The following is a 12,577-nucleotide window of genomic DNA, read 5'->3' on the forward strand; positions in this document are numbered from 1 at the left end:
GAAGAGGGAGGGAGGGAGGGAGGGAGGGAGGGAGGGAGGGAGGGAGGGAAAGAAACTTAATAAAATGGCTCATTAAATTCATAGGTCTTAAAAGAAAATTATAAATACCATAAAATAGTAACACTAAGAATATTTCACAGTAGCTATTATATCTCTTTCACAAAAATACAATTTCTTAAAAGCAAGTGAGGGAGAGAGGAAAGAAAGTTTACAAAAATCTCTTTCTGGTTCTCAGACTCCTACACATACCACAGCATTGCCTCCAAAATCATAGTGTTTCTAGTCAATTTTTGAAATTCAGGTAGTGCCTAGCCCTCTGGTAACTTAAAATCATGACAGAAGATGAGGAAAACTGAAAAGAAACTAAGTAAGACAGAACCTACCCTGCCTACCTGAAACCACACAGCATCTCCAGGGGCTGTATTACTGAATACCCATCATTCTCCAGTCTACACCCTCACATTCAAGAAGACATTAAAGGAACAAAGATAGGCCTCACTACATCTGTGGAAAAGAGATGTTAATTCAACAAAAATGCTAGATTCCAAGGGCTAAGTAACTGTTGAATCATTACAGCTGCTTACAGACGTACATCATGACTTTCACTGTTCAGTTTTAATCTTCTGGGAATGTGAACACCAAATTAAATAGGTTTCATATTTGTCTACTACAGAGCCAGTGATACATATGTGACAATTAATCAAGAAGTTTCCAAGCGACATTTACAACATGGTGATGCTGCAAGAATGTATTCTGGGGATCAGAATCATAGTCCAATCTGTCATCTCCCAAAAGATATACAGAACAGGATGGCCTTGACAAAAGTCATCCCTTGGAGTTTATTTTTATCCTAAAACTAACATATATTAATACTAACTGACATACCATGATCTAATACACCTCAGTATTCTTTCAGCCTCCTTTCACACTGTCATTCCTCGGGACAGTGGGAAAACAAGGCAATATAGCCTATATACTCGCTGAAATCATAAAGCTGTACTAACTCTAGAAAAATGCTAATTTTCAGCCATATTATTCACATAACAGATGAACAAATAAAAATGAAGAAATATGAAAATTAAGCTCCAGTTTAAAATTAAAATCAATTAAATAGGGTTTTGTTTTTGTTATTATTATTTGTTTGTTTTGAGACAGGGTCTCTCTGTTTAGCCCTGGATATCTTGGAACTTGCTCTGTAGATCAAGCTGGATTCAAATTCAGAGACCAACCGGCCTCTGCTCCTGAGTGCTGAGATTAATGGCATGCATCACCTCTGCCAGGAACAACTGAATTATTTTAAATGTCTGTTTTAACTTATACATTTTTAAGTAAACAATGAGTAGCATTACTTCAACAAATAAAATGTGTCTATAAGATGCTTTTCTGACTTTATGCTCACTTTATGTTGCAAGAAATTAGAAATGTTAGCTTTTGCTATAATAAGAAAACAGGCCTGAAATGATCAATGAGAGGTGCTTCTGAATTAACATATAATCAATTAAAATTTTTATAACTCAAGATGCTTCTATTGATATATCTATACTATCAATCAATCATCAACAAAGTCTTGCTTATCCTAAGCTCAAGTAGTTCTTCTATCTCAGTCAGAATATCTGGAACTTTTACAGGTTTATGCCCATTACCTTTTAGCAAAATTTTTAAATCTTAATTTTCAGGGAGCTGGGCGGAGATGGTTCAGTAGGTAAGAACACTTATAATTTAAAACTGAGAACTTAAGTTCAAATTCTCAGCAATCATATAAAAACAAAGCCAAGCACAGCTGTGCAAATCTATAACCTCAGCACTATGGGTGAAAGAACACAGGAAAATTGCTGGGACTTACTGGCCATAAGCCTAGCTCCAGGTAGAGTGGGAGCTACCTGGAGAGAATAGGGGAGAGAGTGACAGAACTGAACAACCAGATTTCCATCTCTCTCTGCATCCTCATGCATATTTTCCTCTTTTCCTCACTCCCATCCTTCCCTCCCCTTCCCTCTTTCAATTTTAAAAAGTATCGGGCTGGCAAGATAGTTTTAGCAGGTATCAAAACACATAAAAGCAATTACATCTAGGGCGAGAATTAAATACAACCTAATCCACTACCAGAGGGAAACAATAACCTTTATGCACATCTGCTTAGTTCAATCAAACTGTCAAAAAGTTTAAGGGCATTATATTGAGAGAATAATGTATTTCTGATTAAAAATGCAAGTAAATGGTAATTATATACCTTAAAAAAGTATTGTCTAACTCAGGCTTTTACCCCCCCCCACACACACACACACATCACTAAGGCAGTTCTCAACATTAACAAGAGCTGAACCGCATTATCTCTTTTTCTAGCTGTTCTAAATCTTTCAATGCACTGCCAATCTCTATCCAGATGCCAACAGAAATGCTTACCAACACTTGTCAATCTTGACTTTCTGTCTTTGCTCTTGCCTCTCATTTTCTTCTTACCTATCCCCTAGCTCTTGTATCTTCCCCACCCCTCACCCCACCTTGGGTTTTCAAGACAGGGTTTCTCTATGTAACAGAACAATGGCTGCCCTGGAACTCTCTCTGTAGACAAGGCTAGTCTTGAACTCACAGAGATAAGCCTGCTTCTGCCTCCTGCGCACCGGACTGAAGCTGTGCACCACCATACACAATGTTCTTGTATCTTTTAATGTGCCTTCTCAGGTCATTTTAATCTAGTTAGTAATGAAATTAAATGTGCATATAGACTATTTACATATGTATTGTTTCTATAACATACTAAGCACTCTACTATTCTAGGCTACAAGATAACTGAAACAATCCCTATGTTCAAATAGCTTACAGTTTGGAAAAAGAAACACACATGCAGGACTACTGCACGTGTGCACGCACAAACACACATACTATCTCTTAATTTTCCAGGAAACCTAAATCATGCTACATCACATGCTACATCTAAGGTCTGAATTATATTACTAAACTGTTAGTACAAGGGGCAGGATAGCAGGACCAGTAAATTTTAGGTTAAGGCCGGTCACCCTGCCAAATTTCAAATTAAACTTCCTATGCAAAAACACAAATAGCACAGATGACCAAATGTCAGTACAGCTTCGATAGCATTAAGCCAGAAAGTACTTCGATGGGTAGAACAAACCTTCATGATTTGCTACAGGATACAAAGCAACTGATTTATATTGAAAATTAGAAAAAAAATAGATATTTAGAAAATGTAAGAATAGTTCTAGCAGTACCATGTTCATAGCAACCCACTGTGAGTGCCTTATATGACCTCGCTTTTAAGAGACTGTATGTATTCAGTTAGTTAATCTGACAGCATGCTATTCTGCATCAAGAAATCTCATAAAATTGTAATCAGCATGTTAATGTAGGATCATTTCTACTGAAAGGTATCAGAATACCCTAGGTCCCAGAAACTCTACATACAAAAAACCAAAACCAATACAAACACAGCCACACCTTCACAGCAGATCATTATCCAACTGGCCCTTCTAATGAGCTACCAGACCTGACTAACACGGCAAGAGACACTGAAGCCAGCCAAGAGCCAAGCCAAGCTGTACCAGATTTCTAAACTACAGAAAGTATTAGAAATAAATGTATCATGTTAAACTACTAAGTCTGTGGTCATTTAACACAATAAGAGACAACTAATTCAAATATTAAAAAGAAAGTTGTATTGTATGAAATGCAACTTAGATGAAATGAATGAATGGCACAATTCTTAAGTTATTCAAGTCAAGTAATCTTGCTCAAGAAATACATGCATAACCCTTTATTTACAGACAAATTAAAAATTGTCTCAGGCCTTAGGTCAAGGTCCTTGCCACAAAATTCGATGATCTCAGTTTGATCCACAGAGCCCATAACAAGTTGTCCGCTGACTGACCTCTATACCACAGACTAATATGTTTTTTAAAAAATAAAACTCTGAGAGAGAATTAAGGCCAAAATTAGCTTCAGGAGTAAAATCTACCAAAATTAAAGAAAAATTATTATCAATTCTGCATAAACTCTTACAAGAATATAAGCAAGTATTTCTCAACTTTAGGCTAGCATTATTATGTTACTTAATTTTGAGAAAGAAAATACAAGAAGAAAAAAAAACCCTTTCAGAGACAGTAATTTCTCAGACTCAAAAACCTGCAATACTGTAATAAACTGAATATACAGACATAAAAATTGGCCATAACAGCCAATGATACAAGATCACTTTTACATTAGAAAATAACCGTAGTCATTATTCCAAAACACACTATAAATAAAATCCATCAGAATGGAACAGAAAAAACTCCACATCTGTTTGTTAAATATCTTCACTGAATTAAGACAACACAGGAATTTCCTTAGCAAACCAAGGCATGAATGAAATGGTATTCAACCCAAAAATTCTCCAAAATGTATAACAAAGACACTACAAGAAGTAAATGAGTCAAGCAAGACTGAAGGGTGCACTGCTATTATACAAAATCACTTGTAGTTTTTATATTTTAGACATGAATTAGAAAATGAAATTTTATAACACAGCTACCAGCATCAAGAATTTTAAAATATTCAGCTAACTGAACTAAACAAAAAATGTACAAGATCTATTTATTAAAAACTATATTCTGAAAAGTTAAAAACATATACATGTCAAAAGTTTTTGTACTCCTAAGCTAGTGATTACATATAACTGACAAATCTCCTAAAAGAAGCTTCTTTTTGTAGCACTAACCCATAACTGGTCAAAATGCAGAGAAGGCACCCATCCCTAACTGATGTATCTAGCAACACAACTCATATAACTATTGTTCTGCGAATATCTAAACAAAAGAGGTAGAAAGATAATAAGAACCTGAGGACCAGAGGTCTGCTACAAGATAGTATCTTCAACATATACAGAGTTACACCAATGAAACTTTAACAATACAGTCCCCTAAACAAGACTTGCACAATGGCAATACTAAGTAGTCATCCCAACCATAGATGGGGAAATCTAACAAGGCCCTATCCCTAAAGAGCTACATATATTAACAAGAAAATGTCCACGCCGCATTGTCAACTTATAAACAAGTCTGTGATGAAGAATGGATCAAGCAAGACACCTTGCAACATGACTCCTCCTCAGTAAAGGCCTCCAGCAGGTCCTCAGGGGAGACCCAGAGGAAGATTAGTCCTCACAAAGGAAGACAGCTACAGGCATTACTGCCCTGAAGATCTGCTAGTAAAAGCAAGGTACAGAAAGGTTTGTGTAAAGAACTGTTTGATGGTCTTGCACAATGAAATCACTTTAATGGTTCAGACACTCTTTGCCCAGTAAGACAGCTGGTATTTTATTGTTTCAGCATAAAACAATTTCCTAAACACCAAAAATATATTCTGTTCTCTATACAAAACACCATACTAGTTACACTATATAGTGGTGCAAGTCTGAAGTGCCTCCCAGAGGCTGGTTACTTGATGGCCTACTGCATCAGTCATGTTCAAAGATGGGCCATTATTTGCTGAGCTACTGACACAGAATAGAAACCTAGGAGGTAGGACCCAAGTAAAGGAGTGTGTCCTTGGGCACTATACCTTGTCCCAGTTTGCATCAAGAAATTATGGAGTCAAATATATCTTTATGCCTCTATTTTCACAGGTATTTTGTCACAGAAACAGAAAGCTGAATGCAATGTGGAATACACTGAAATAATGGTTTCACTTGACAGGAGGAAAGCTGGTGTATCAGTTTACTGTGTTGAAGAGGAGCATTTTAGAATGACCATTAGAGTATGGGACAACAAAAGTATGTCACAAGGAAAACACTGATAAGGCTAAGCTCTCTAGCATTCAAATCTCCTCTTGGACTCTTGAAGAAATAAGGCTTCTTTTCTTAAAGTGTATAAATCTATATTTTGTTATAAGAATATAAAAGTCTAGGAACTGACTTACACCATTCCCCCTGGCCCCAATAACCTCCAAATACCAAGATCTGTAACATAATCAACTTTTCCCAGTTTCAATAACTCAAAAATAATTTATTTTTCATGACTTATAGGACTTCTTATTGGATTTAAAAATCACAATAGCCCACCATCTTGTCTAGAACAGACTCCAGGACTTCAAAATAGTTGTCTTTCCAATAGAACATTCAGACTTTTAAAGTTCCTAATAAAGCTTTGTTTCTGAATGGGTAATATAACTTCTTATGTGACTAGAAATAAAAAGAAAAAAAAAAACACTAACAGATTCCAAACTGGTCTGTCTATATATAAGACTTCCTCTACTTAATTATCAATTAAGAAAAAAAAAAATCTCTGCAGAGAGGAAACTAAATGAACAGAACTCAGTTTGTTCCGGTCATTTAATTGGTGCTACAGCTCAATTTTTACAACACTTAAAATAAATAGCAAGAAATAATGATAGTGGGGCTGGTGACGTAGTAAAGGTGCATGCTACCCAGCCTGATCCTGATGACTTGAGTTCCACATTAAAACACATCGTGAAAGAACAGAACCAATTCCCCCAGGTTCTGGGAAACACACACACACACACACACACACACACACACACACACACACACGGGGGCGGGGAGGGGATATGAAACATGAAAAAAAAAAAGAATAAATGCTGGTGGTAGCATGGCCTTAAAATTTCTAGAGAATTCTTGTTCCTTAAAGTCCTAAACAGTTAAGAATGGAAACTTTTTTTTTGTCGTCACACACACTTTGACAAATCAACACAGTAAAAGGGGATGGACTGCTTCAGACATCTAGCCTGGTTACCATTCCTAAATGTTAATCTATCTTCTCAAAACCTTAACTTCCTCACCTCCAAAGTGAAAAGAATCTTAAAAATAGCTTCTTGGTGTGATACTCTTGAAGACCTAAGAGATCACACAGCAAAGTTAAGTCTGTAAACTCGACTGTGATAAATGGGAACTCTTAACAATTTAATAAAAGTAAACTAATTATAAAGTAAGTTATAAAAATATATTCATCTGGAATCTATCCTACATTGTATTTTTATAAATAAGAAATCACCAAACTAAGGAAACACAGAAGAGACCATCAAGCTCCAGCTGAACAATTACAAAAGACTAAGCTGAGATACACTTGAGGCCGCCTGGTAAGTTCTGGTTAGGCGGGTGCTCTGGGAGACTGAACAGAGGTCTGGCAGCCAGCTTCAGAGCTGGCAGAGCTAGACTACTGCTTTCCTAGTGTCCTAGACCTCAATCATCCACTTACTAGCTGTGAAGCCTAAAAACCCTAATAGAGAGAACCGTAAAGATCAATCTATCCTGACAAGGACTGTATAGAGGCATACAGACTTAAGTGAAACTCACATGAGGTGAGAAATTGACAAAAAAAAAAAATGCTTTTCAGAAAGATCAATAGCAGAGTCTCAACAGGCTTGCTCTAAGAATAGGTAAACTGAAAAGAGACATTTTGGTTTTCTTAGAATGGTAAGCAATTTAAAGCTATGTGATTTCTTTCAGCTTACATAACATGCTGCAGAGTTTTAAAGATGCTTACATCTTATAATCCACCTTTTCTTAAGTAAGAACAGATTCAGTTCAGGCAAATGATTCCCTGAATGGCACTAAGAGACACAATTACTCCCCAGACTCATTTAACCTAACCTTAAAGTACACCCTTTCTCACCCATAACTTTCTTCACATCTAGAACATGTTGAAGCAGCAGTTACATAACAAAACAGAGATTAATGGGAACACAGATGCAATACACAGAAAACACTTACTTTAATTCTCTGTCCCTTCTGTCTTGCTTTGCTATTTAACTGCTTCATCTCCTGTTTTGAACCTGAGATCAAGAGGCATAAAATACTATTTCAAAATTTGTGTGTCCTTTCTAATTAGTGCATTTAAACTTCCTATTCACCATAAAATCTGTACCATTCCCCCTCAAAATACAGAAAGAACAGATTGTGAATAGATTCAAGGCTATGCTTTCCACACTATAGTACAGATATAGTACAGATATAGTATAGATGGTGACACTAAGCTCAGCTATCTAAGCCCTGACAAATGGATACAAGGAAGGACAGCTATTTTTAGCCTTTTATTCACAAACACACACACAAAAAAAACATTTTTTTTTGTTTTTAATCAAACAATCAGGTAGTTTTTTAACACAAAAAATAGCAAACCTATTACAGCCTAAAAACTATGGAGAACTGAATTCTACAGTTACTATTCTGTGGCAGGAAAGAGTTTAGAGGATTCATAGCTCCCCAGATACCTAGTCTTATCAGCTATTCCTCAAGCACTACCATCCTTTGGGAAATTTTTTTCTGTTTCCATTACTTTGTAGTCTGGCTCCTATTTCCCTAACCCAAGTATGGCTTTATCATAAACAGGTCTATATAGTTAATCTTCCAAGATCATCCTATTTCTTGTTAGTATTTCATGTTGAACCCATTAGAGTGCTATTCCCTATATACAAGCCATTTTTAATTGAATCTATTCCCAGAAAGATAAGACTACATTTTTCCTAGTTACTCCTCTTATCCAATACCTACACTACTACCCCGTTCACCTACTAATCACCTAAAGACAGAGGTTTTCTACCTACTGAATTTAGTGATCCTGGGGTGAGGAGGCCTTTGTCTTTATGATCACACCATTCCCTGTTTCAAGAAAGTTGTTTCTCTTTCAATTCTAGTCATAGAAATGCTTGTTCAATCTATTCAACACTTCTTCCTAAATTAATTTTTCCAAGCCAATGAAATTATTTAAAGTAACAAATATTTAGAGAAGCAATAAAATTATTTTAGAAGTTAATTATTTGCTACCTAATTATGCCTCCAATCTCACTGCCTTAAAAGAATTAAAAGCTTTACACTGTAACTTTTTAGGCAGATATGGCCTATTTCTAAGCATACTTCCTTAACTCTAAAACATGCATTTATTCACCTTTAGCATTCCAAAAATTTGGTGTATTTACCACCTGCAGAATCTTAAAAGTGGGAGTCGAGGGCATGCCAAAAAAATTCCTTAAAAGCAAACAAACAAAGTCAGGTATGATGGTACAAGCCTATAATCCCAGCTTCTTAGGAAGGTGAGACAGGAGGATTGTAAATATTAAGACTCACTTTGGGCTACACAGTACATTCAAGGTCAGAGTGGGTAACTTAGAAAGATTCTACCTCAAGGGGAAAAAAGTTTACTTTAAGAAGGAGGAGGTGATGACAATGTCTATCTTTCTGTCTGTCTGTCTTGAGTATATGCCACATGTGTATGTATAGATGTCTTCAGAGACCTGAAGAGGCTGTGAGATCTCCTATGCTCAAGATACAAGTGCTTTTGAGCCATCTGATGGGGCTGCTAGGAACTGAACTCAGGTGCCCTGAGACAGCTGCCAAATATTAACCATTGAGCTGTCTCTCCAGCCTCAAAATAAATAAAAGGCTGGGGACATAGCTCAATAGTAGAACACTTACCTACTGTATGTGTGGCCCTGGGTTCAATTCCTAGTATTGAGGGACATTATAAATTTAATATTCTTATTGCAATGGGGTTTTCTCATAACACTGTTTCCAGTGGAAGAAGCAAGGTCCTTCTCTCTATTAGCAACTAATAAGGCTTCTATGACCTGTAAACCTAACCAGGCCAATCCAAAACTCTAGCCAGTATAACCCTAGTGAGGTCAAAATGACCTCTGTGTGTTTTGTATAGACAGTACATGAAGATAGCTAAGGCTCTATTATCCCATATCTAGGTCACAATATACTAAGTGGCACTCAGCCAAGCTCTCCTACATGAATGAAAAAGATACTGAATGCTAGCTAAGAATGGAGACAGCACTGAACAAAATTAAAGTTCCCTTTAGCCTCATCTGGCAAAAACACTGCAGAAGCTTCAAGAGAAAATAACATCAACTTCATCCTGATAACCTTATATATTGGTTTTAGTTTTCATTGTTTGTGATAACTATATATAGTCTTAACTATAACTAACTATATGAGTAGTTTTTCTTCTCCCCTTTATCCAAATTATATAGTCTATGGCTTTGTACACAAACTTTACAAGACCAACAACTCCAAACTCTTGATAAGTTTATATTCTTCTTTCTATCCAACATACTCTGTGTGACTAGCATTCTATAAAGTGAACACTGCTAGTGCTCTCAGTACACTCAATTCCAGTGAACGAACTGCTATAAGGAAGTGAAAGTCAGAGAGCAAGTACTACAGAATTCAAAACATGCCTACTACTCACCCCTTAGGAAAAAGTCCCTGGGGCTCTTTGGAGAAATTGTTCGGCCAGTATGGGCTAGGCTGACAACCAAAGAGACAGGTAACAAGTCCCTGAGATCATTCTGTGCTAAGTCACATACATCAAATAACTGAAGAACTTTTTTTTAAGCCCAACCCGTCAACACATATCCCCTCTGCACTATCAGCACAGGCTAGAAGGTAGTGGTATAGCTCTTATTACTGACATTCCACTTCTATCAATGAAGAAAAATAAAAGAAGAGAAAGTTTGAGATTAAGAAAATTAACTCATTCAGTATCACAATGCAAAGTATAAGTTGTGTGAGAAATAGAAATTACACTCCCACCTATCAGCTAGATCAATTCAGCAACTAAGTCTATGATTCTGCCTCACTACATATTACCTTTGCTATGTGAATCTCTGTCTTCCTCCCTCCTTCCTTCCCCCCTCCTTTTTCTCCTGTCTCCCCTCTTGCCTCTTCCCTCCTCTCCATCTCTCAATCAAAATGGTCTCAAGCTTGCTATATAGCCCAATTTGACCTGACTATCTGATCCTCCTGATTCTACTTCCCAAAGTGCTATAATTGAGATTATAATTGATACCACATGCGGTTTGTGTGGTGCTAAATATCAAAACCAGAGCCTGGAAAAAGCCAGGAAAGCACGCCACTATCTGAGCCATATCCCTCGTTAGCTAGGAAGCATCATGTCCCAATTTTTTTTTTTGACCATCCACACATCCCCTTTCTTGTTTTAACTTTCTACTTTCCCTTCAAAGTTATGACAGAAATGTTAGGACTACTCTTTGAATCTGGGAGTGCTGAGAGTCAAGGCAAGAGGACTGAGAGGTGCTGGCATCGGAGTGTCAGGCCAGAGGCAGTCTCTGACCAGTCACAGGACAACCTTCCTCATGTGAACAGTGGGCCTCCTGCAAAGCTATACCTTCACACTCTCCAAACCTGGTTTCTCATTTGGAAACCAGGGTAAATGATAGCAGCTAACATATTTTTCAGTTGTGAAAAATTCTATGATTAGACAAAAGCTGAGGAAATAAAAAAAGCAAAATGCAAATGACTGTTTTGTTCTGCAAAACACAATACAGAAAGGGGGTAGGGGACCTGGGGAAATTTAGAAGCATCCAAACTCAGTTCAAGCCAATAAAGGTTGGAGATATATATATATATTAGCAGCAATGATAAATACATAAATACTCATCTTAACAGCAATCTTTTACATGGAAAATGATTATGACTTTAAAAATATAAGCCCACTCATAGTAGTTAATGACATATAGAAATTAGTTGTTTGCTATATAAACTTTTTCAAAGGAACAGTAAAGTAGTTGGTCTCTTATCTAAAAGTATATACACACATACACACACAAATATGCATATACATACACATATATAAAATCAGCAGGAAAGTTCTTCATCTCTTGCAGGGTATGAGGTACAAATCACTAAGGAACCACAGTAGAACTTGGGCTAGGCTGAGTAGCAGTATGTACAAGAATGGACAAACCTAACAATATGGTCACTTAAAAGACCTACAGAGCCATGTATCAGTCACATCTCAGAAACAGAATTTGTATATCAGAAACACAGAACCATAAAAATGCATTTAATTTATTTGATATTGAGATAAATCACTGAGAACAGTTAGTAGTTTCCATTTGTTGAATTAATAAATGAAATGTTTCATAGTTATAATATCCACTTTTATGTATGCCCTTTAAGGTCTGTATAATTTTAAGACAAAAACAAAACACTTACAGTAGGGTGACTTTCCTATGGTCTACTATACAAGTAGACACATCTCAGACCTATCTATGAAGAGACTAGGTCTAAAAGCATAAACAGCTGTTCCCACCACGCAGACTAGCATCTATTATGTGCCTCACAGTTTTCATCATAGTTCTTTTTTTTTTTGTACAAAAATGTGTTTCAAATGTGTTACAAAAATTCACGTTTCTTTTCTTCCTTTCAAACCCCTTACATATGCATCTTCTTGCTCATTCAAATTCATGGCCTCTTTTTTCATTAACTGTTATGAGCATATCTATCTATATCTATATTACCTATATCTCTATCATCTCTATCTCTATCTCTATCTCTCTCTCTATCTCTCTCTATCTCTCTCTCTATCATCTCTATCTCTATCTCTCTCTCTATCTCTCTCTCTCTATCTCTATCATCTCTATCTCTATCTCTCTATCTCCTCTATCTCTCTCTCTCCCTCTCTCTATCTATCTCTCTCTCTCTATCTCTCTCTCTCTATCTATCTATCTCTATCTCTATCTCCTCTATCTCTCTCCCTCTCTCTCTCTATCTATCTATCTCTATCTCTATCTCTATCTCTATCTCTATCTCTATCTCTAT

The 12,577-nt window shown here is 36.5% G+C and overlaps 1 protein-coding gene across 9 annotated transcripts in view; it reads right to left on the minus strand.

Annotated features, from left to right (window-relative positions):
• Tcf12 (transcription factor 12) overlaps positions 1 to 12,577 on the minus strand; it is a 267,077-nt gene that overhangs the window by 163,190 nt on the left and 91,310 nt on the right. For 2 of the 9 annotated variants that reach the window (XM_028771372.1, XM_028771371.1), the window contains exon 5: positions 7,724 to 7,785. The exons of the other annotated variants lie outside the window; for them this stretch is intronic. In XM_028771372.1, coding sequence (XP_028627205.1) covers positions 7,724 to 7,771 — 48 coding nt within the window. In that variant the 5' untranslated portion in view covers positions 7,772 to 7,785. The remainder of the gene's footprint in view (positions 1 to 7,723; positions 7,786 to 12,577) is intronic. 9 annotated transcript variants of the gene reach the window in all.

This window comes from Grammomys surdaster, unplaced genomic scaffold (genome assembly GCF_004785775.1).
Source record: "Grammomys surdaster isolate TR1022 unplaced genomic scaffold, NIH_TR_1.0 206, whole genome shotgun sequence".
NCBI lineage: Eukaryota > Metazoa > Chordata > Mammalia > Rodentia > Muridae > Grammomys > Grammomys surdaster.